A 25,188-nucleotide genomic window follows, 5' to 3' on the forward strand; every position below is an offset into this window, starting at 1 on the left:
ACAGGTGGTTTACTTATTCCAGTCAGCATGCCGACTTTAGAAGCTCCAGAAGAGAGGCTGAGAAAATTTAAGTACAGAGGCAAAGATGCATCTGTAAGTATGAAGCAACTGCCTCACTATGTCAAGGACTAGCACAGTAAAAAGCATGTGACTGAAATGCATCAAAAATGGAGTGGAGGGTGGGGAGAAGGGGGTGACAAAGCAAATACAGCAAAATGTTCATTTCAAATTTTCTTTCTGTGTGTTTGAGATTTTTATACTAAAATCTTGAGGATGAGGGGGACGAAAGTTCAAGGACTTTGGAGTCGGGCAACTGTGGGCTTAAATCAAGGTCTCCATGTGATCTTGAAACTATTATGCAGAGCTTCAGTTTTTTCATCTATGAAACAGAGCTGATAACTTCCTCTTAGGGAATGTATAGCAGCGCCAAATGCCTGGTATCAAACGCTTAGCTGCAGCTACTCATGTCAAGAAGGCTTACCAAGGAGCTAAAATGTTTGCAATACAGTATGGTCAGCAAGCGTGACTTCCAGAAATAGAACTTGGAATTGAAACATCCAGACTGTTCTTCCGGCTGGGCCAACCACAAGGGCCTGGGGCAGGGAGCCTGTGCTGTATGTGGATTCTAACTCTCATTCAGTTTCTCAGGTTTCAGTTTTCTGGCTCTAGCTCTGTGTCTCACATCTGTGTATGTTGATTGTTATATCATAGAAGGTTGAGTATGCCTTGGGAATCTAAAGGACAGCCAAGGATGAGAAAGCACAGGGTCACAGCTGGCCAGTTAGGATACCACTCGGCCAAATCACTGTTATACCCTTTCAGACAAGCGTCACTGTCTGGCTCCCAAGACCACTACAGATAAAAGGAAACCAATTAGAACAAAGGAATTGAACCCTCTGTGGCGAGCAGAGGGAAGGACCAGGAGATGAGAAGGGAGAAGACACAGGGACCACCTAGTGATGGGGCAGCAGTACAATTGGCTCAGTGGGCCCCGAAGGTGTCCCCGCCTTGTTAGATAACACCACAGTGACCCTATTTTCAAGCAAGAAGTACATGGCTTGTGTAAGGAACCAGAATAGCTAATATATATAAACTTCCTTAAATTAACACTTAAAAAAGCCTTCAACCTAAAACTCGTCTATCCACATAGGTTAGATCATTTCCCCAGGATTCTCAATACTGTAAGGTCTGAGTTTCACTTAGTATAAAGAGAGTTGTTTATATTTTTAATTTTAATCTCCCTCACTCTGGTCTCCAAGTAAAACTCTTGGGACTGGATCAAGGTTTGAATGACCTAGAGAGCAATTCCCTAACAGGCCCAGCTGTCAGCGCATAGGCGGAAGGCCCAGGCCTGCTCTCCAGGAGCTGGTCAGCACCAGTGAAGATGCGCTTGGACTCAGGGCATGGATGCTTTGCTCAGATGTCTGTACAGCTGAGAATCTTGGCCTGCCGTGGGTTTATGTGATCTTTACTTCAGGAAGTTTGACTATTTTCCTATCTATGGTGTAGTAGGAAAAAGCAGAGGAGGTAAACCAAGCTGTGTGAGCATAACTCTTCCAGCCTGTTGCATCTGTAAAATGACATCAGATGCTTTACAGGGTGTTCTAAAGGCTAATCATGACAACAGCCTGGCTTCTCGGCCCTAAATGTGCCAGTTCTTTCCCTCACTAGGCAAGGCGGCAACAGCGGATAGTAGTCAGCCTGCAGCTCCGGAAGGCCAAGAAGGATGAGCAGGCCTTAAAGAGAAGAAATATCACCAGCCTCTCTCCTGACCCTGCTTCTGAACAACCAACCAAAGGGGTATGTTGGAACATGGCATTTAGAGCACTTGTGTGTAAAATAACATCCTTAGTAAGTTTCTCTGACTTGAAAATGTTTGGTTCAGAATTTATAAGCTCCGATTGAGGGTCTTAAAGGAAAGAGGTGAAGAGATCATGATTAGTGTCAAACTGGTTTTGTCAGAAAGCTAAGAGTCCTTATCTTTGTGGTTGTGAGTCTAGGATCTGTATTCTAACGGGGAAAATTCACTTGCCACCACTTAGCCAGAAACAGGAAATGAGGGGTCATGAAGTTTCTCTTAAGAGGCATCTCCTTGACATGTGAGGACTTGCAGGGGACTTGCATGCTGCTCCCCCCGTCAGCCTTCTCCATCCACCCTAACCTCACTCAGTACAAATCCCGGATTGACTTCCTGGCCAACACTGTTTTTGCGAGTCCTTTCTAGAATGCCCTAACCAGGAGGTTCCCCTTCTCAGCACTCCAGTAGCATGGTATCGTCATGCCTTTTATGATCAACCACTGTCTGTGTCCCCCTTTCACTATCCACGTGCATCACTCCACCGCGCCAGGCTTAGAGGGCAGCGATTGGTTCAATCTGGGCAAATGGACCTGACGTGTTCTTGGCCATCGAATAGAGGAGCTGTAACCATTCCGAGATGCTGTAGGTCTCTGCACCATATCTCTACTTGGCTTCACTTGTCTAGAATAGCCCCTCAGAGTCCGCCCAAGGAAGATGAAACTACAAAATGAAGGAGTTGTTTTCTTTTTTATCCTCTATTAGCATGCCTTTAAAAAAACTAAAATATAATTCATGTCCCATAGAAATCACCCTTTCGAAGTATGTATATTCACAAGGTTGTGCAACCATCACCACTAGCTAATTTTACAACATATTCATCACCTCAAATAGAAAACCCATACCCATTAAGCAGTCACCCCTCCATCCTTATTCCCCCTGGTGACCACGAATCTACTTTCTGTCCCTATGGATTTACCTATTTTGGATATTTCTTATAAATAGAATCATGTAATATATATTTTGTGTCTGGCTTCTTTCACTGAGTATCATGTTTTTGAGGTTCAGCCATGTTGTAGTATCTATTAGTGCTTCATTCATTTTGTGGCTGAATAGTGAGTGTTTCATTGTATGGGCATGACACATTTTATTTATCCATTCATTAGTTGATAGACATTTGGGTTGTTTCTAATTTTTGGTTATTATAAATAATGCTGCTATACACATTTGTGTACAAGATGTTATGTGAACATGTTTTCAATTCTTTTGGGTACATACCTAGGAATAGAATAGGGTCACATGATAACTCTGTTTAACTCTTTGAGGAACTGCCTGTGGTAAGATGAATAATAGCTCCCCAAGGTCACCATCTCCTAATCCCCAGAACCCTACGGTTGTCACCTTTTATGACAAAAAGGACCGTTGTAGACACAATTAAGGATCTTGAGATTGGGGAGATTATCCTGGATTATATGATAGGTCCAATGTAATCACATTGATCCTTATAATAAGAAGGATGAAGGACAAGTCAGAGCAGAAAGTGATATAATGACAAAAGCAGAGATTAGTATGTTGTGCTTTAAAGATGGAGGGAGAGGTCCCATGCTACGGGACACAGGCGGGCACCCTGGAAGCTGAAAAAGGCAAGGAAACAAGATTCTCCCCTCAGCCTCCAGGAGGAACCAGCCCTGCCAACACTTTGACTTTAATCCAATTTAACTGATTATGAACTTCTGACCTCCAGAACTGTGAGAGAATAAGTTTGTGTTCTTTTAAACTAAATTTGTACCAATTTTTTTAGCAGCAATAGGAAACAGATACGCTGCTGTTTTCCCAAGTAGCTGCACCATTGTGCATTCTGACATTCTTACCAACACTTGTTCTTGCCCATTTTGGGATTATGGCTATCTAGGGGGTGCAAAGGGCTATATTATGATTTTGATGTTTTTCTAATGACTAATGATGAGCATTTTTGCACATTCTTATTGGCTATGTGTTTATCTTCTTAGGAGAAATGTCTATTCAAATGCTGTGTTCATTTTTTAAATCAAGTAATTTGTCTTTTTATTGTTGAGTTGTAAGAGTTCTTTATATATCCTTGATACCAGATATGACTTGCAAATATTTTCTCCCATTCTGTGGTTGTCTTTTCACTTTTCTTGATAGGATCCTTGAAGCATAAAAGTTTTAAACTTCGAAGCAGTCCAATTTATTTTTTCCTTTGGTTGCTTGTCCTTTAGGTATCATATCTAAGAATCCATCAAGGTCATGAAGATTTTCTTCTAAGAGTTTTGTGGTTTTAGCTCTTATATTTAGGTTATTGGTTCATTTTGAATTAATTTTTTGTGAATTTTGAATTCAAATTTTGAATTAATTTAATTTCATCGTTTTGCACATGGGTATCCAGTTGTCCCCATACCACTGGTTGAAAAGATTATCCTCTCCCCATTGAACAGTCTTAATGCCCTTGGCAAACATCAGTTAACCATAAATGTGATGGTGTATCTGTGGACTTAGAATTCTCTTTCATTGATCTATGTATTTATCCTTATGTCAGCACAACACAGACTGGATTTCTGTATCCTTGTAGATGGCTTTTGAAATTGGAAAGTGTGAGTCTTTCAACTTTGTTCTTTTTCAAGATTATTTTGGCTGTTCGGGATCCCATATATTTCCATATGAATTTTAGAACCAGCTTGTCAATTTCTTCAATAAATGTAGCTCAGATTTTAACGGATATTGGTTTGAATCTGTAGATCAATTTGTGGAGTATTGCCATCTTAATGATGTTAAGTCTTCCAATTCATGAACATAGGATGATTTACAATTTATTTAGATCCTCTCTAAATTTATTTATGAGATTTTCAGCATATTTTACACTTTTGTTAAATTTATTACTAAATAGTTGATTTGTAAATGCTATTGTAAATAAAATTGTTCTTAATTTTAATTTTGTGTTGTTCATTGCTAATGTATAAAAAAAATTGATTTTTGTATGTTAATCTTGCAACTTACCTAAACCTTATTTATTAGTTCTAAATTTGTGTGTGTGTGTGTGTGTGTGTGTGTGTGTATTCCTCAGGATTTTCTACATCTAAACATGTCATCTGCAAATAGAAATGGTTTTACTTCTTTCCAATCTGGATGCCATTTATTTATTTGTTTGTTATTTATTTATTTATTTTTAATTTAGCCTAATTAACCTTTCTAGAACTTCCTATATTATGTTGAATAAAAGTAATAAAGCTGGACATCCTTTTCTCATTCCTGATCTTAAGGGCAAAGCTTTCAGTCTTCTACCATTAAATAAAATGGGAGATACTGGTTTGTACTTTTTCTTGTAATATCTTAGTCTGGTTTGGTATCAAGGTAATGCTGGACCCATAAAATGAGCTAAAAAGTTCCCTCTTCTATTTTTTGAGAGTTTGCAAAGAAGGATTACTATTAATTCCTGTTTAAATGTTTGGTAAAACTCACTAGTGCCTATGCTTCTGGCCTATGCTTCTCTTTGTGTAATATTTTTTCCTTTCTATTCCTTTTTGAGTTACTTTTGCTAGTTTGTGTGTTTCTAGGATTTGCCCCTTATTAGATTACCTAATTTGTTGGCATACTTTGTTCCTCTAGTTTCTAATCTTTATTTCTGTAAGTTTAGTAGTAATGTCCCCACTTTCATTTCTCATTTTAATAACCTGAGCCTTCTCTTTTTCTCTTGGTCAGCCTAGCTAAAGATTTGTCATTTTTATTGATCTTTTGAACTAACTTTTGGTTTCACAATCCCCTCTCCCACACCACCACCATTTTTCCATTTTGTTTCATTTCTTTCCACTATAGTATTTAATATTTTTTTGTTCTGCTGGAATTTAGTTTGCTCTTATTTTTCTAGGTTTTTTTCTAAGGTATAAAGTTAGATGATGGATTTGAGATTTTTCTATGTTTTTAATGTATGCATTTATGGCTATATATTTCCCTCTAAGCTCTGCTTTAGCTATGGCTTACAAGTTTTTTTTTATGTTTTTGTTTCATCTCAAAAACGGTTTTCTAGTTTCAAAAAAAAAACTATATTCTAGTTTCCCTTGTGATTTTTTTCTTTGATGCATTTATTATTTAGGTGTTTGTTGTTTAATTTCCATATATTTGTGAATTTTCTAATTTTCTTCCATTATTGGTTTCTAATTTTATTCCATTGTGGTTAGAAAACATATTTTGCATGATTTCAGTCTTCATAAATTTGTTGACATGTTTTAAGGCCTAACACATGGCCTATCATGGAGAATATTCCACATCCCCTTGAAAAGAATATGTATTCTCCTGTTCCGTAGTGTGGAGTTCTGGTTGATTTGCCGTGTTGCCCAAGTCTTCTGTTAACTTAATATTCTATCTAGGTGTTCCATCTATTATTGAGAGTAGGATTCGATGTCTCCAGCCATCATTGTTGAATTCCTAATTTCTCTCTTCAGTTCTGTCTGTTTTTGCTGCATGTATTTTGAGGACTGTTGATAGATGCATATGTGTTTATAATTATTGTATTTTTTGATGAATAAATTGACTACTATAAAATGTCATCATTTTTAGTAACAGTCTTTGTCTTAAAGTTTGTTTTGTATAATATTAGTATATCCACTCTAGCTCTCTTTGGTTACTGTTTGTACGGCATAATGCTTTCAATTCTTTTATTTTCAACCCACTTGTTCCTTTGAATCTAAAGTATGTTTCTTGTAGATAGCATGTAATTGGTCACGCTTTAAAAATTTAAGCTGCTAATTCTTGCTTTTTATTGGGAGTATTTAATATATTTACATTTAATACAATCACTGATAAAAAATAGGACTTATGTCTGCCATTTTGCTGTTATCTATGTTTTATGGGGGGTTTTTTTGCCTTTATTCCTCCATTACTGTTTTTTATGTTAAATAGATGTTCTCTAGCTTAATAATTTAATTTCCCTGTTTCTTTTGCTATATTTTTAAAATTATTCTTAGTTTTTGTCTTGCGGATAGTTAACATCTTAAAGCAACCTAGTTTGGAGTAATGTTAATCTAATTTCAATAGTATAAAAAATTTTCTCCTATATAGCTTCATTTCCCCTACCTCCTTTTGCTCTTATTGTCATACAAGTTACCTCTTTACACATCGTGTATCCATCCATATAAATTTATGATTGTTGTTTTATGCAGTCATCTTAAATAATATGAAAAGAGTTATAATCAAAAACATTTATATTTGTGTATAATTTTTGTATTTGCCATTATATTTATCTTTACTGGTGTTTTTTATTTCTTAACGTGACTTGAATTATTGTCTTATTTCTAGTACCTGAAGAACTCTTTTGTAGAGTGGGTTCCTAATAACAGACTCTGCTTTTGTTTATCTGGGAATGTCTTATCTTCTCCTTCACTGTATTATTACAGGTTGCTGCATATAGAATTTTTGCTTGACAGTCTTTCTTTCAGCATTTAGAATGTGTCATCCTGCTGCTCTTTGGTCTCTATATTTTCTGGTGATAAATCAGCTCACAATCTTACTGAGGCCTTATATGTGATGTGTTGCTTCTCTTTTGCTGATTTTAAGACCCTCTCTTTGTTTTTGGATTTCAACAGTTTGATTATGATGTGTCCAGGTTTTCATCTCTTGGGTTTTTCCTATTTAGAGTTCTTTAAGCTACTCGAATGTACAGATTAATTTGTCATCAAATTTGGTAAGTTTTTGGAAACCATTTCCTCAAATATTTTTTCTGCCCTGTTCCCTCTCTCCATCCTACTATGTATCATATGTTGGTATACTTGGTGGTGTCTCACAGATCTGTAAGGATCTGTTAATTTTCATCATTATTCTTTTTTACTTATCTTTTCATAGTGAATAATTGCAATTGACCTATCTTTAAGTTTACCAATTATTTATTTTCTGTGTTCAAATCTGCCCTTGAGCCCCTTTAGTGAATTTTTCATTTCAGTTTTTGTATTTTCCAATCCCAGAATTTCTAGTTGGCTCCTATTTATAGTTCCTATCATATTTTCTATTTGGCAAGACATCATTCTCACACTTTCCTATAGTTCTTTGGATATGGTTTTCTTTACTTTGACCATATTTAAAGTCTTCGTCTAGTAAGTTTAATGTTTGGGCTCCTCAGGGACATTTCTATTGATTGTTTTGTTTTGTTTCATGTATACCTGCCATACTCTGCATGTCTTGCGATTTCTTAGACAACTGGTCATTTTCAGTAATCTAATGTGGCCACTTGGGATATCAGATCCCCTTTGGCCCAAGGATTTTTGTTGTTGCTGGTTGTCATTTGTTTGTTCAGTGACTTCTGAACTAGTTTTGTAAAGTCTGTATTCTTATGTGGCCACCGAGTTCTCTGTTCAGTTAGCTTAGGGGTCAGTTAATGATTGGACAGATTTCCTTAAACCCTTGGAACCAAAAGTTCAACCAGTCTTTGCCAAGGGATCTGTGTGCATACTATGGCATGCCTTCAACACTCAGCCAGGCAGTTAACAACCCTGCTTTAAATTTTCACTGTCTGTTTGTACGTAGCATCAAAGCCAGTCAGAGGTGAGAGCTTAGGGCCTTCTCAGCTTTATGTAAGCAAGTACACAGCCATGTATATGCATAGGGCCTTCTAGATTTTCAAGATGTCAGAGCTTTCAAAGCCCCAATAAACATCTCATTCTCTAGCTTTTCCTTTTGGGTTTTTTGGTTAGTCTATTGTTTGCCCCCACTATTATTCAACACACCCCCCCCCTTCCCCAAGCAGCTGTGAAGTTAAATAACTTCCTTTGTTTTTTGACAAATACCCTCAGGGAAAAGACTTGTATTGTGTGAGATCTGAGTCAAAATAAAGAAAATCTTACAAATGGGATCTCCCAGGAAACTACCGGACAGGTCAAATAATAATTCTCTGGGAATGAGATTTTAAGGGAGCATCCAACTCATTTTGCCTTCCCCAGTGGCTGCTGAGCTGTTGGTTTTCTAGGCTACCACGGAGCTGGAGGTGGGTGGGAATAAGATAAGGCAAAATATCACAATGCTCACTGTTCTTACTTAGACCTAGACATTTTTCTTAAATAGGAAAACTCTCTTAGGTTTGAATAAAACAAATTGCTGCAAGCCTTTGGTCAGTTTCTAGAGTTCTGAAAAGTCGAGTCTGACTATTGTTAGTTTTCTTGTTTTAATGGAGGAGAGAGTTTTTGGAGGTCCTTACGCTATCATTTTTGTTGACATCCATTAGCATGTTCTTACTGCATGTGGTAAAAATGTGCTGGGGATCCAAGTGGTGATAAATATTACCTCTCTCCCAAAGCACGAGACGTGTTCAAGAGTTCTATGAATCCACCAAATGTTCTTCTCTTCCCTAATATAGACCAGCATGAAGATTGGGACATACTGTTCAAGCCAGCTTGCTCTGATCATTTAGATGGCTAGTTTAGATGACCACCATGGTTCCTTTGAGCAGAAACTCTGACCTGAATATGTGTGTCTCCTTGCAGGTCAGCCTCACCCTGCAAGAAATAATCAATGGTGTGAATGCCTCAGATCCAGACCTATATTTCCCGGCCACCCAGGCAGCCAGGTATCGCTAAACAGGCTTCTGTTATTTACAGGTTCATGGCTAGAAATGAGCTCCAGTGGCCTATTTGGTTTCTTGACAGTAGCGGAATGCACGTACAATATAAGGAAAGGCTACTCCATCCAAAAGTGAGACAAAATATCTCCTCTACACTGTCCTTGAAAACAACTTAAGATATACAAATGTTGTCAGAGATGAATTGCTTAATTTGAATTGGCCTCTACAGAAATCTCAGTGATAGATAATGCCTGAAGGGTAAAATGTTGCTTCATCACTGCAAAGTGCTATAGGCTAAACTCTAGGATATTAAGTAGCTCTGACCCAGCTGTTTGTCTCTCGTGATAGTTGGGAATGCCAAGTACATCCAGAAAGGAGGTTCTAGCAACCTGATTCGCGTGACTTATTTTTTGTTTTTTGTTTTGTTTTGTTTCTTTCTCACTGCAAAGGAAATTACTATCCCGAGAAAGGAACCCTCCTCTAAAACTGATTGTAGAAGTGGGGCTCATTCCCAGGCTGGTGGAGTTCCTGAAGTCATCACTTCACCCCTGCCTGCAGTTCGAAGCAGCTTGGGCTCTCACCAACATCGCTTCAGGGACTTCAGAGCAGACTCGGGCTGTTGTGGAAGCAGGGGCCATCCAGCCCTTGGTTGGGCTCCTGTCCTCCCCGCATATGACTGTGTGTGAGCAGGCAGTGTGGGCCCTTGGAAATATAGCAGGTGAGACTATCCCCTCAGGGAGCTAAGACAACAGTGGGCTGGGCATCCTTTACATATTATTTCAGACTTGGTATTTTAAGTATAAATGCCTAGAAATGCTGAGAAAAATACAACCAGCTTTTCCAAAATTCAGAGTCAAGTTCAGAGCCCAGAAATTGAAGATGAAACCAGAAAATACAGTGCATATTTAAGCTACAGGTTGCCTAGAATCACCTGCCAGTACTAGGTCCTACAGCCTAAAGTCTTAATGGCTCAGGGAACAAAACACAAGGCTTTGGCTCATGCAGTGTATGCTTTATGACAGACCCTTACATAACCCAGGACCCTGAAAGAATTCTCCCTCTAGTGAAAGTTGCCAAGGGAACATACAAAACAATTTATTTGCTTGGGGTAAAAGTCTTGCCTACATAGTCCTAAAATTGGCCTTGTAGATTTGGGACTTGATGCTGTATTCCCTGTGTGGTCCAGGAAACCACAAGCTGAAGTTAGTGCTGCAAGGTTGGAAGCTCCCGGATTTCTGGCTGAATATTAATACAATGCTCCCTCGGGGAAACTAACTCAGTTGTGTCTCTCAGGATTTTGACAAAATAATATCAGCCAAATATTAGCATTTCAAGTTCAGAGAATCAACACCCCACTGTGACTGAGTCAGCAAAAACAAATAGTATGATTAGACCTCCAAGGACTTCAGATACTGGGATTAACAAACAGAATATAAAATCAGTCTGCTTTTTAAATGCTTTCAGAAATAAGGCACCTATTGCAGAAACTTTGTCTCTTATCTTGCTTGATTCAGTAAGGAACAGGCAAAATTGGGTAGTATAATGTAACTTATGCCTTGCCCAATGGTGACTTCTAGCGGTCTAAAATTGGTATTTTAGCCAAAGTCATAGATAGCTGATGGCTAACACCTAGCCATCTTCTAGACTTTGTTCTGAGTTGCATTTGGAAGCTACTGCCCTGTGCCAAAATCTTCTGGGAAGACAATTTGGTATGCAATGGCCTTCGTCTTCCTGAGAACCATGCTGTAAAATGCCCTCAGCATTTAGAATGCACTGTCTGGGCCCAGCTGGCTGGCTTCTTTATGTGTTCACAGACTCTGCTTATGGCAATTGCTGCTGTGTGGTACCTGCTTCCCACACCAGGCCAGTCCACCCAGCTAGCATGTTAGAGACCCAAGATCCAGTTCAGGGCTATACTGCCTACACGCCCAATGCAGGAATGAGTTTGGGACTCTCTCCCTTTATACAGACTTTTAAAAAATAAGTCACCTGCCCTAGGATTCTCTTTGTTCCTTCTTTGAATGTCATATTCTTATCTATTTGTAGGTGATGGCCCAGAATTAAGAGATTTTGTTATCTCAAGCAACGCTATCCCACATCTACTGGCCCTGGTTTCATCAACCACACCAGTGAGTGTCTTTAAATTAGAAAACCTACCTACGTAAGGTAAAAGTTGAGAAATTGGGGAAGTTCTTCCAAATCAATGTTGAGCTATGTGGTTACTGCCTGGCCTCTTATGATGGCAATTATAAAGAAGTCCTAGGACTGAACATCACTTTGGGTAGAAATTGATCCAAATTTGTCCTCAGCAAACAGTAGGGCTGATCTTTCTTTTAGCAACATTGGAAGAAGTCCATTAAGGATTTTCTAAGCTTATAGTCCTACAAAAGTAGGTGACTTAGCTCTCTATTCAAGGGGCACAGATAGAATTAGTGGCTCACCAGTTCTTTTCCTAAATAACAGGGTCTAGGTTTTGAACCTTAGAGTCAAAATTGATTGATGTAGCAACAAGAGAGGACTCCCTGGATTAGAAATTAAATTTGAGTTCTAGCTTTGCCTCAAACAAAAAATGAAGAGAAGGTAGCTTCCAAAAGCCAAGGGAATACACACCTAGCCTCAAGGTGAGAGAAAATCTTATATGATTGATTCTGGAAAAGGCCAGCATGACCAAGAGAGTTTTCAAGGAGAAAGTAGTGTAAGATGGGAAGTAGGGCAAGGGACTTGGACATCATCCAGGTGGCACAAGGAACCCTTTAAAACAGTGGTCCCCAACCTTTTCAGCACAAGGGACCGATACTCCTATGAGAATCTAATGCTCAATGATCTGAGGTTGAGCTGAGGTGGTGAGGCTAGCACTGGGGAGCAGCTGCAAATACAAATGAAGCTTCTCTCACCCACCACTCACCTCCTGCTGTGTGGCCTTGTTCCTAACAGGCCACAGACCACTACCAGTTGGGGACTCCTGCTTTAGAGTGTTTCTAGGCAGAAAGTGAAATGGTCTGATCTTTCAAAAAGACCCTTCTGGCTGCTTGTTGTAGGATTATAGCAGAGGGAAATGGTGAAGCAGATGGATCGTGGGTACCACTCTTCTAGATACAGAAGTGAGGGGGAAAAAAAAGCATGGATGCCCCAGGTTCTGGGTCAGATTATTTAGATGACTGCCCTAGAGAAATGAGGAAGATGGAGGGAAGAAGGAATCAGAGCCTTAGTCATACATATTAAATCAAAGTGAGTGAGAGGTACCATTGCAGCAACATCAGTGTATTTTAAGGTCTAGAAAATTGTGCACCACATATATCATCCAGCTGAGCAAGATCAACTAGAGCAGGGGTCAGCAAACCTAACCTGGCCAGCTACTTGCTTTTGTAAATAAAGTTTTAGTAGAGCACAGCCATGCCCATTCATTTACATATATATCATCTGTGGCTTCTGTAGTGTTACAAAGGCAGAGTTGACTAGTTCTAACAGAGACTCTCTGGACCTGCAAAGGTGAATATGTTTACTATCTGGCCCTTTACAGAAAGTTTGCCAACCCCTGACCTAGAGTGTGAGGAGAACCCAGGACCAAGTCCTGGGGGCTCTGACCTTCAGAAGTCAGGCAGACCTGCCAAGAAGATTGAGAAGAAACAGCCCATCCAACAATAGAAAACCAGGTTTGGTGTCATAGATGCTACTAAATGCAACTGAGAGGGACAGTAAATTTAGGACTAGAAAGCAGCTCTGGGATTTGGTGACTTGGAAGGAGCTGATTTCATCACCAACTTCAAAGAAGTAAGGGCCAAATCCAGACTAAATGGGGCAGAAGCGCAGATGGGAAGCCACAGGTTGATGATGGATACAGATGGCTCCTTGAGGATGGACCCTGAAAAATAGAAGTGGGGTGATGGCAGGGAAGATGCCAATGGTCACAGTTGAAGGTTGAGGTTGCAGAGGGTGTTTTTATATGGGTAGGAGTGATCCAGGGAAGAGGGGTCATCCTGGGGACAGAATTTTTAAGGGCACAAAGCGATGGAATCCACAGGCAGGGTAAGATTCTCTTGATCCTTGAATAGAAGATCAGAAGTGTAGTTATGACATGTTGGTTATAGACTGGTGGGAAGAACAAGTAACTCCCAATTCATCTCTGTTTTGCCAATGAAAAATGAAATGAGGTCATCAATTGAGTGGAGTTGGAAAGGACATTTTGAAGAATATAAGGAAACCTCCATCTAACATTTGAATAGAAAGCATAAAGGTCATTCTCTGTGTTCCTAGTATACATCATGACCTAGAAAAAATTCCTGTTTGAAGCTCAGATGCTCTGGTTCGTGCTGGTCAATAATATTGATTAAAGATGGCAAGGACATACTGCAGTTTGCATTTTTTCTTCCCTGCACCTGATGCTTGAAGCAGTTTCTCATTACAGATTACATTTCTGCGGAACGTCACATGGACCTTGTCCAACCTGTGCCGAAACAAGAACCCGTACCCTTGCCAAAAGGCAGTGAAGCAAATGTTGCCCATCCTATCCTACCTCCTGCAACACGAAGACAGCGAGGTCCTCTCTGATGCCTGCTGGGCCCTGTCCTACCTCACCGATGGCAGCAACGAGCGCATTGGCCACGTGGTCGACACAGGAGTCCTGCCCAGGCTGGTTGATCTCATGACCAGCTCAGAACTCAACGTCTTGGTAAACATCCCAGGTCCCATTTGTCTGTGTGGGCATCCCAATTAGAGTTGTGAGTTGGATTCACTTCAGCAAGCTCTGCTCTTTCCCCACCCCTAGACCTTCCACACTCAGCCCTAATCCTTCACCTAGAGCAAAGCTTGTCGTCTACTCTTCCCTGGTCTCTGCTACTCTCTAAGCCAGACTCTTGAGTCTATTTTGATCCAAAATACTAGTGGGTATTAGGTAACACACTTTTTCTTAATCTGATAACTAAAAAATATAGAAAAGCACCAAATTAAAATTGCCTATAATCCCTCCACCCAGTGAACTCTTCTTTTGAGGTCTTTCCTCCTAATGGTCTATGCCAGTAGTTAACAAATTGGCTAATACAGAATGTGTGTGTGTGTGTGTGTGTGTGTGCGCGCGCGTGTGTGTGTATGTGTATTAATGTAAAGCTCTTGTAACGTTTGAGTTTCTTAGTCAAATATAAAAGGAAATTCCTTCTTATCCTCTTCCCAGTTCTCTAAGACTACTTCAGATATATGTAAAAAGTAAAACCAGTATCAAATGCTTTGCTATGTTATAAAACATGTCGCTTACATAATATACTTCTTGAAAGTATAATTTAAAATGTGGGTGCCCCTTTTGATTTCCGTGCCTAATACTGTATATTATTATGCAGCCTCAGTGATACTCTAATCTGAGATTAGCATAATAGTCCTCAGATATCAAGGTTAGTTTGGGGGTTAGTGCTGGTGGCATGGAGAGTGTGAACAGAGCCTGTTCACATTTATAACCCCATATTTATAACTCTACAAATTGCTTATTCTGAGGACTTGGGGCCAATATGCCAATCCTGGCAAGGCTGTGATTGGCTTATGGCACTACTTCCACTTCTCACTTGAGTAGTAAGATACTCACTACAGCATAATAGGCTAGGAAAACTCTAGAACTGTTGATGGGCCGTGCTGAGCTGCCACTACAGTACAGAGAAACTGAAATAAATCCATAGTCATTCCTCCTAGGACAGATATCTTGAGCCCATTTGTAGACCCATCCTGGGACCTTCAGAGTTATTGAGAGGGGGGTTGTGAAGATACCAACAAATGCCATTGGGATCTCATTAGCTCCAATTAAATATACAATAGAAACTTGAGATTGGTGATAAATATAAGTTCAGTAGATGTTATTACATTATAAACAGTACAATCAACTTCACAGTTTTCTCAGTGTAAGAATATAGAAGGGACAGCATATTTCTTAATAAAGATATCCCTTGGCCTCTATCTCACTCAAGCCAGAACTGTTGGGAGGCTGTCAAGTACCTTTAAGCCATATCAACAGCCATAAGTGTACTTTATTAATAAGGGTCATGGATGTAATCATTGTTCACAGGCTTCCAGACAGCCATAAGCATAGCATGACTCATGTTTGAGAGGGCACAGATCTTGGTGTGATTGTCACTTTCCACTGTAATAAATTTGCAATATTCAGTTACACTTCTAATCTTGTTCTTCTAGACCCCCTCCCTCCGCACAGTGGGGAACATCGTCACTGGAACAGATCACCAGACCCAGGTGGCCATTGACGCGGGAGTGCTGGGCGTGCTGCCCCAGCTCCTGATGCACCCTAAGTCCTTCATCCAGAGGGAGGCAGCCTGGGCCCTGAGCAATGTTGCTGCAGGACCCCACCAGCACATCCAGCAGCTGATCACTTGCAACATACTGCCTCCCTTGGTGGCTCTGCTAAAAAATGTAAGTGGCACACTCAGTGTCCACCACAAAAGGCTACTTTCCAACTGGCCCTGTATTGAAGTCCTTCAGGAATTCAGACACAGGCTAAGAAGCAAATGAATTGAGATCACAACAAAGCGATGAAACGTTAGTTTTCTAGCTCTCCCTTAAAAAGGAAGGGGTAAGGGCATCTCGTTTTGGATAACTCATGAAAAATTTAGAGAACTAAACAAGCATTGTTCAATGAAAGGGTGGCCCCACAGCTCAAATATCCAGAAAAATCTTGAGCTGGTAAAATGGCTTATCTGTATGTAGTGTTAAAAGAATGTGCCATCCACTCTCTACTTGCCGAAGGAGGAAAAAGATTTTGTTTTGCTGAAGGAAGAAAAACATATCTAGTTATGGTGATATTATACACTGAAGGCAGATGGCCTTTTGTGCATAAAAATCACCTTGATTAAAGTGATAATATACACAGAAAATCCAGCATTTCTAATCGCCACCTTTTAATGGATGAGCTGTGTTTTCCTGATTAGGCATTTCTGCTTGGGGTTGGGTAGTGGGCCCCAGGTTTTCATTAACTATGAAAAGTTAGGCCAGGTATGCAACCGAAATCACAGCATTTTCCAATTAATTAGACACTTCCTATCCTGTGTTCTACTATGAGTCTGTACATATTCTAATCAGAAACATCCTGTCATGAATCAAGAAATACTCTTATTTCAAACTGTGCTTTTTGAACTATAGCTTGCTTAGAGCCTTAAGTTGTTTGGTTTTTGATTTTTGCTTTTAACTGAGGTCACAATTTTCCCAGGCCACAAAATGGGAATAATTCTTCTGTCCAGAGATAGAAGTATCTGTGATAAATTACTCCCATATCTCTGGGCCAACTGCTTTTTACAAATACAAGGGATGAATTGAGTGATATTTCAGTGGCCTTCCTCTGTCACCTCTGTGCTGTCTCAGTCCCCAAGATCACATCTGTGCGTTCAACTTCATAGCTATGGAGTTTCTGGCCCAAAGCGTTACTGGGGCAGAAAGACTAGAAATGTAGACATAGGTCTCTGTAACCTCAAATTCAAACATAATCTCTAATCTATATCAATTCCCTGGATTGGTTTGCCTTGGTTCTATTCTTCCCATAACCTGACTTAAGGAAACGAGTCTGTTTGAACCTAGAACATCCCTCTAAAAGCCCGAATGAGTCTGCCTGCCTCTTTCTTGGCATCTCAAAGACACTGTCTTCTGCTCAAGATCTAGAGGCAAGTTGCCAAGGTGTTCTGTGCAAATTTCACATATAGTCCTCGCCATCGTCAGCCTATCTGGAGACTGAACTGAGTTAGCATCACTTTGAGTTCTTCAGGCTCCATAAAGAATGTAAATGTCCTCTTTTTGCAGGGAGATTTTAAAGTCCAGAAAGAGGCCATCTGGGCAGTGGCTAACTTCACAACAGGGGGTACTGTGGACCAGTTGATCCAGCTTGTTCGCTCTGGAGTCTTGGAGCCACTGGTGAACCTGCTTGCCATCCAAGACACCAAAATTGTCATCATCATCCTTGACATCATCACTTTTCTCCTCCAGGTGAGCTGTTCTGAACAGGCTGCTTTCTTTAAATAGCAATCTCTAAACTTAAGGCATTTAATTTGTTTCTTTTGTTTTTCTTTTTTTTCATTCATTTTTTTTTGACATTGGTAAATTTTGCTTTTAATTCTCAATGGAGAGTCTTTAACTGTAAAAACCAAGCCAAACAAACAATTAACAGCCACAACAACATACTCAAAAAAACAAGCTAACAAATTGGCTTTTGACTTGTCATTAGTAACAAAATTGAAAGACTACTAAGGTTTGTCATTGACGTGGATGTGTGTGCGTGTGTGTGTGTGTGTGTGGATGTGTGTGTGTGTAAATGGTGGTGGCATAAGTAAACAATTTGGTTTTTAAAACCCAAGTAGAATTATCTTTCCTCTCTACTCCCCTATCCCTTCCCTGACCACACATTCTATGGATAACAGTAGCAAGAGGCCTTTCAAACAGTGTCTTTGTGTCCTGCAGTGCTTAGATGCTCAGGAGATGGCAGAGCAGGGTCCTTGGTCTCATAGGGCTGTGTGGTAGTGAGGAGGGGAACAGACACATCAGGTAGGGAGGGGTAGGTAACTATATCTGGTAAAGAAGTAGTCAGTGATGGCTCGGAGTGAGGAGGGAATGGTGATCTCTGGCATGCAATAGTCAGGAGAAACTTCTCTAAGGAATAATGCTAAAGCAAAGATTTCAAAGAAATGGGTAAGTCTTGTGGGTATCTGGGGAAGGACATTCTAGGTGAAAGGAAGAGCAGGAGGAGGGTGTGGCCAGAGCAGAGCAAAGGAAAGGTTGGTGGGGACGGGGGCGGGGGGGGGGGGTCAGGTTCAAGGCTCCAGGGGCCAAATCCATAAGGTTTGTCACTTACTCTGAGTGAGAAGGTTTGAAGAAGAAAAAAAGTAGTCAGCAAGCCGCACAGCTAAGCCTTTCAGAAGGCTAAAACAGGATACACTTGAAGGAGCAGCAGGAAGTTAGCTGGGATCGATCCTCGGGGCCATGCTGGAGCTCCTGTTCTGTTCAACTATATGGCCAGGAAAACGGACTACAAAGCTTTGAATTAGAAGTCTAGAAAATCCTTACTTCCGAAACTAAGTTAAGTTAAGCCAATATTTTTGTACTATTTGTGTCAGTTCTATTTTGCTAAATAACAAATTACCCCTTGTGGCTTAAAACAAACATCATCTCATGCAGTTCCTGGGATTGGGAATCAGGGGAGAGTTCAGCTGGAAGGTTCCGGCTCGGAGTCTCTCATGAGGTTCAAGATGTCAGTCAGCTAGGGCTTCAGTCTCATCTGAATGCTTGATAGAGTCTCCAGGATCAGCTTCCAAGATGGCTCACTCACATGTTGGCAAGTTATTCTCACCACATGGACCTTTCCATAAGACTACCTGAGTGTCCTCACCTGATGTTATCTGGCTTCCTCTGGAGCACATAGTCTAAGAAAGCAAGGTAGAATTCCCCATGTCTTTTAGGACCTATAAAGGGTGTCATTTCAACAATATCCTCTTGATTACACAGGTCAGCCCTATTCAACTCTCATGCCTACACAAAGGCGTGAATACCAGGAGGCAGGGACCATCTGGTGCCATCTTGGTTAAGGTCTTTTAGAAAAGTTTTAAAGTAACACCAGGGAACTCCTTTTGAAAGCCCACTTGAAGCACCCTTTTCATGTAACTGTCTTGGAAAGAATAGACCTGAGTCAAGAACAGATTTGAAACACAGCCCAACTAACTAGACACTGAGACTTTGAGCACATCACACAGACAAAGAGTAGAGACTTGACAACCTGTAGACAAAGTTGGACCTAACAAATTTGTGAAAGCACACTTGCGAGCTATAGAAATGTAACTTCATCTGCTTCATTTAAATTAAACACTTGGGATTTTTTTCTGGGCAGAGTCTGAGCAAATCACATCTGATGGACCAGTGAAGTCCAAGATAGAGGCACTTGGGACAGTACGTTAGAAAGATTGAGCTGAGACAGAAAGCTTCAAATGGGCAGCAGAGTGTAGCTTGGGTTCTTTGAAGTAACTTTGGGGGCATTTACTGTTAGGGTCCAAAATCCTTCTTCAGGGCTTTTGCTGCCCTGGGTGGTCCCCCATGGCCCAGTCTTCTTTCTGAGGCTAACCTAGCGTGTGGATTCCTGCCCTAGTTTCTTTCCTCAAAACCAGTAACTCATTTGGACCTACAGATAGACCTAGAAGGTGTCAAGGCTTAGACAAACAGTATAGACTGTCATCAGGTAAACAGTATGGCTCAAAGAAGGATGAATTTGATCCACAGGAGGTTTTTTATTTCTACTCATAAAAAAAGCGAGCAGAGGCCTTCCAGATACGACACCACAGTTTTTTATTTATCTCTCTCCACTTCCCCCATATATGCTGTTTCTCAGAACTACTCCCTCTTCTCCTAACACACAGCACTTACTCATTCAAAACTTTGTCCTTATGGTCCTTCTGCTGAGAATGTCATCCTATGATCAACCTGGCACAGCCTTGCTTATTAAGATCTTGTGTTACTTTCCAAGGCTTCTGGGCACATCTTCTCTAATGTAAACCTCTGATAATTTACTAGATTATACTTTCTGCGGGTTACAAAAGGCCTTCTCTAAATCACATCTGTATTTTTAGTTTTGTATGCCTCACTTATCGCATATAGACACATGTTGGAGTGAATGGATAGGCAGGCCCCATGATAAATCTGATGACCAGAACTGAATTAAACCCTCTCACATTGTTTCCAGGGACTTCACAGTTTGCTGTGGTGCAGCTGCCGTTACTGAGGGCCTCCTGGCTTCTCTCTCAATGCGCTCAGAGTGCAGGGCCAAAACACCTGCATTTACATAGCATTGCTGGAACACTCTTTCAAACTGTTATTTAAAACAATTTCTATTAATTAGAATGAGGATAGCTACTAAATAGCAATAGTGATATATTTATGGATGGCAGCACATTCAGAAAAAAAAAATGGTGTATTTTGTGTGGTGAAAAGAAACCTAAGTACACATAACATAAATATCCAAAGCGGGAAGATAATCATGTCAGTGTAGGAAAAGTGAAGCCCAGACTGCCTGTCCTGGCGCGGGAGCCTTGGTTAGACCCATGGGCCAAACTGCATCCCCTCGGGCTTTTGCCCAGAATCTTGCTTCTCTCTCCCACCCCCAGGCAGCAGAGAAGCTTTCAGAGAGAGAAAACCTGTGTCTCCTGATCGAAGAACTTGGTGGGGTTGACAGAATCGAGGCTTTGCAACTTCATGAGAACCAACACATTGCCCTGACTGCTTTGAGCATTATAGAGAACCACTTTGGTGAGGTAGGTGACTTCTGAGTGTAAAGGAGTGCCCATACCTCCTGGTGGGCCACCTCAACAGGTGATCACCTGGCAGGTGCCTGCACTGCCACTGTGAGGTGCATGAAGGGACAGATGGGCTTCTCTGGTGACAGCTCTGAGTTTCTTCCCTCCCCGTGTTGTGTGGGCTGCCCTTTCATAGAACAGGCTTCTGGAACCTGTTCTAGCCCCATAGAAGCTTGTTATGTTGCCTCTGGTTTCAAATTTTGCACTCTTTTCCCTACTTGCATTCTTTGGGGTGGGGAGTAGGATGGGAGGGGATATGATGCTAAAGTGACTTGTTATTGAAAAATACAAACAACTGAGGCAGGCCAGGTTTGGAAACATTGTTTTGCTACTCACTGCATTTTGTCTTTCTAGAATATAATGTTTGGGGACAAACTCTAGGAGCAGGGAATAATGATCAAATAACCTTAGACATTGTTTTAAACTCTCTTTTATTGTGGTAAAATATACATAACAAAATGTACCATTCTAACAGTTTTTTTAAAGTGTACAGTTCAGTGGTATTTACATTCAGATTGCTGTGCAATTATCACCACTGTCCATCTCAGAACTTTTTATCTTTCTAAACCAAAATTCTGTATCCATTAAACAATAACTCCCCACCCCACTCCAGTCCCCAGTAACCACCATTTTGCTTTCTGTGTCTGTAAATTTGACTACTCCAACTACCTCACTTAAGTGGATTCATATAGTATATGTCTTTCTGTGACTGGCTTATTTCACTTAGCATAATGTCTTCAAGGTTCATCCCTGTTGTGTAGCAAATGTCAGAATGCCTTCCCTTTTGAAGGCTGAATAATGTTCCATTGTATGGATATACCACATTTTATCCATTCATGCATTGCTGGACACTTGGGTTATTTCTACCTTTTAGCTATTGTTAATAACGTTACTATGAACATGGAAGTACAAATGTCTCCTCAAGTTCCACGTTCAATTCTTTTGGGTGTAGACTCAGAAGCAGAATTGCCAGATCATATAGTAATTCTGTTTTTAGTTTTCAATGAACCACTATACTTTTATTCATAGTGAATACACCATCTTACGAGAGTTCCCATTTCTCAAAATCCTCACCAATGATAGTTTTTCTTTTTTATCATAGCCATCCTAATGGGTGTGAAGTGGTATCTAATTGTGGTTTTAATTTACATTGTGTTACATATTTTTATATAAGGAAGGTGAGCTCAAAGTTCTCAAGTGGCCAGGTAAACATGGGGTTAGGGGTTTAAAGAGTGAATGATACTCTGTTAGGTGTCAAACTTGACTCATCAACAAAATTCAAAGCCATACAGTAAGTGCGACCAGGGTGGTGATTGTTGCTAACCAGCAGCTGCTAATCTTGGTCTGGGACCAAGGATGCTCTCAAAGCAGAGAAGACCCAGAGTGGTGATTAGTATCATCTGAATTTAAAGCTTCTATGAAAACCTTATAATTAGGAGACCTGTCTATTAAATAAGGAGGTTCAGGTCCATAGGAATTGTATAAGGGATCCAGGTTGGAGACTCATCTAGAAGTAACAGCCATACCTACTTGTATCCTTACTCACTGTAAGGCTAGTGTTCTGAGTATCAAAACTGCATTTAAAAATAAGCCAGACACAAAAAGACAAATACTGTATGATTTCATTTACATAAGGGACCTAGAGTAGTCAAACTCATAGAGACAGGAAGTAGAGTGGTGGTTTCCAAGGACTGAGAGGGCGAGGGGAGTGAGGAGTCATTAAACGGGCACAGAGTTGTGCTTTGGAAAGAAAAAAAAAATCCTGGAGGTGGATGATGGCAGTTGTACAACAATGTGAAAGTATTTAATGCCACTGAACTCTCCACTTAAAAATGATCGAAGATGGTAGATTTTATAATAATGTATGTTTTATCACACACACAAAAACACTGCATTTAAGGTCCATCTTGAGAAATTTCAATGGTTCCCTCCTTCAGTCTTTCCTTTGAGGGAGCCTTGAGGCCAATTTAGAGCAAAGTGTAATCCACAGAAGATGTTAAGGAGGTTAAGGAGTCACTTGTGTGGTGATAATGTGTTGAGAGCCTGAAAGGGTCACAATATCTATTCTCCCCTGAAGGAAGAAGAAAATGGCACACTATTGCCAGACCTGGACCAAGATCATGAATTCTTAAAGTACTTAAAAAAATACCAAAGCTCCACAGCTTCTGAACCAAGGATCAAACCCTAAAGGTTAACTTCTTTAAGAAGCAGCACTCCTGTGTCCTGGTATAAAGCTTTTTAAACTGAATAGTAATAAAATTTTCGACACTTTCACTTCTATCAAAAATGCGGTTAAACCACTTGTGTCTTAAAGCAATACGCATTTCACCTCCTAAGAATATGTGGTTTAATGGTTGCCTTTAAGGATCTCAAAGTAAGATCTTCAAAACAGAATAGAATGATCTGTAGTGATCTAGACAGACTTTGACTTGTATATTTGGTTTAACCAGTATCAAACATGGGGATTTCCTTCCCTTTTCGTTTTCATGTAATGCCAGTTAATACAGAACAGTTTTCAGGGAAAGCTGTGTGGGCCATCAAAAGGGAATAAAAAGGAGAAGGACTATCTGGGATGGGAAGGACCTAGAAACACAGCACTAGGTATTGATAATGGATTCATATAATTTGAGTGTAGAGATTAGGTCAAGTTATATACGGCAGTGGTCCCCAACCTTTTTGGCACCAGGAACTGGCACTCCTATGAGAATCTAATACCTTATAATCTGAGGTGGAGCTGAGGAGGTGATGCCAGCACTGGGGAGCAGCTGCAAATACAGAGGAAGATTCGTTCCCTCACCTGCCACTCAGCACCTGCTGTGCAGCCTGGTTCCTAACAGACCACGGCCGGCCGGCTGTTACTGGTCCACAACCTAGGAGTTGGGACCCCATACATAGAGCATCACACCAAAATGTCAGGCCCAAAGCATGTCTTCACTGGTTGTTATAGGTGAGGAGGAAAGCTGTGGGTGTCCATCTAAAATACTGCTGGAAGGCAGTTTGTGTTCTCACAAACTTCTCATCCAGTGGTGAGAATAAATCTATTATTTAGTGGACACTGGGCCTGCCGATCAGTATTCTCATCTCCTTTTAGGGTGACTATCTGCCCACTGCTGAGTGTTGTATGGTAGGAAGGGATCCTCAACATGTTCTGCTTTCCCACACAAAAATCAAGGGGATCTGGGAGATTTCTTTCAACTTCCTCCTTTGTTCAACTCAGGACATCCTAGCGTGGCACATCTTTGGCCAAGCAGAATCTCACTGAGCATTTTGCACCTTAAACCCAGGAACTGAGCACAGAAGACACAGAGTTCGTGAGTGTTCACTTATTCCAATGGCAAGGACTTACGATCAGGGGAGTGGACACTCAGTGGCTCCCTGCTCCCTGCTTCTCCAAGGCCTCCCTTTGGGTCTTATACTCTCTCCCGTACCCTTCCAGTAGATTCTCTTTTCGTTTAAGTAGCTAGAGTTAGTTTCTGTTGCTCGCAATGGAAGAATCTTAACTGATGCACATGAAGTGAAAAATTAAACCATAACTAGTTGTTTAAATCCCAAAGATCTATTAAATCCCATTCTGTCAAGACAGACATATAAATCTAAAATTTTAAATTAAAAATATAATGTAAATATATAATATAAACTACATATATATTACTATGTAGTATTTATGTTTTATTATACATTACTTATTAACATATTTTTAAAATTAAAAACCTAAGAATGGAAAAAATGATCCTACCACTCCAACACAACTATTTTTGTTTGTATTTTTCCTTTGTGTTGACATAAATATTTTTAAAATCTGATCAAAATCAGGTTTTTTTTTGACATCTTAAAATGTCACTTTCTCCTTTGTCAGTAGACTGAAGCTGAGGGGAAAACAGATGAGGTGGTTTACAAAAGTACTTCTTTGAGGAAAAAAATGTTAATTAAAATGTTCGTAACCCTGTTGAGGTTAATCACTGTTGCCCAAATGGTCTGACCTTGTTGGCTCAAAATACTGTTAATTTCTCTCCTCTCAGTCAATTTTTTTGTTTGTTTGTTTTTGGTTTGTTTTTTGTTGTTTTTTTACTAAAACTGCATTACAAAGGAGTATTTGTAGTTTAATGATACTGATACCAACTTGCCTAGCAAGGTTTTAAAGGAGCTATTTGCCTAATGTACATGGTTTGGGTGTGAAGAGATGGTGTTAGTCACCTTCTGGCTGGGTGCCTGTGTGCTTGGACTCAGCATGTTGGGATGGCTGGTAGAGCAACAAAGAACAGTGGGAAGGAATAACTGGCTCTGTGTCGCCTTTATGATGTAAAAGCTGAATTGGAACAACTCTGACCCTCTTGGATTTATTTCAAATTTATCATGTACCATAGAAGAAATACAATCCTCTTGGTTAACCATTTACAATCCACAATTTACCTGCTTCCTATTTTCCAGAAACAAAGAGTTACTGTTTAATGTTAATAGGATGTGATACATTAAGCATCATAGGGAAACTAACTGGACTTGGAGTCATAAGCCCTGGATTCCAC

General features: G+C 40.2%; 1 protein-coding gene across 1 annotated transcript; it reads left to right on the forward strand.

The window, feature by feature from the left end:
* KPNA7 (karyopherin subunit alpha 7) lies at positions 1-23,004 on the forward strand. The gene is made up of 10 exons (XM_016158276.2): positions 1-93; positions 1,672-1,800; positions 9,280-9,362; positions 9,806-10,074; positions 11,403-11,485; positions 13,762-14,025; positions 15,525-15,758; positions 17,136-17,318; positions 20,477-20,623; positions 22,743-23,004. Exons 1-10 carry the CDS (start codon positions 28-30, stop codon positions 22,851-22,853), a joined length of 1,569 nt encoding a protein of 522 aa, XP_016013762.2. The 5' UTR covers positions 1-27; the 3' UTR covers positions 22,854-23,004.
* Positions 23,005-25,188: the final 2,184 nt, after the last annotated feature.

This window comes from Rousettus aegyptiacus, unplaced genomic scaffold (genome assembly GCF_014176215.1).
Source record: "Rousettus aegyptiacus isolate mRouAeg1 unplaced genomic scaffold, mRouAeg1.p scaffold_m13_p_7, whole genome shotgun sequence".
Lineage (NCBI taxonomy): Eukaryota > Metazoa > Chordata > Mammalia > Chiroptera > Pteropodidae > Rousettus > Rousettus aegyptiacus.

Excerpts from the sequence above, each read along its gene's own strand:
- KPNA7 (XM_016158276.2), top strand. The coding sequence starts at position 28 with ATGCCGACTTTAGAAGCTCCAGAAGAGAGGCTGAGAAAATTTAAGTAC. Across the intron at positions 94-1,671 it reads ACAGAGGCAAAGATGCATCT|GCAAGGCGGCAACAGCGGAT; the intron begins GTAAGTATGAAG and ends TTCCCTCACTAG. Across the intron at positions 17,319-20,476 it reads TCATCACTTTTCTCCTCCAG|GCAGCAGAGAAGCTTTCAGA; the intron begins GTGAGCTGTTCT and ends TCCCACCCCCAG.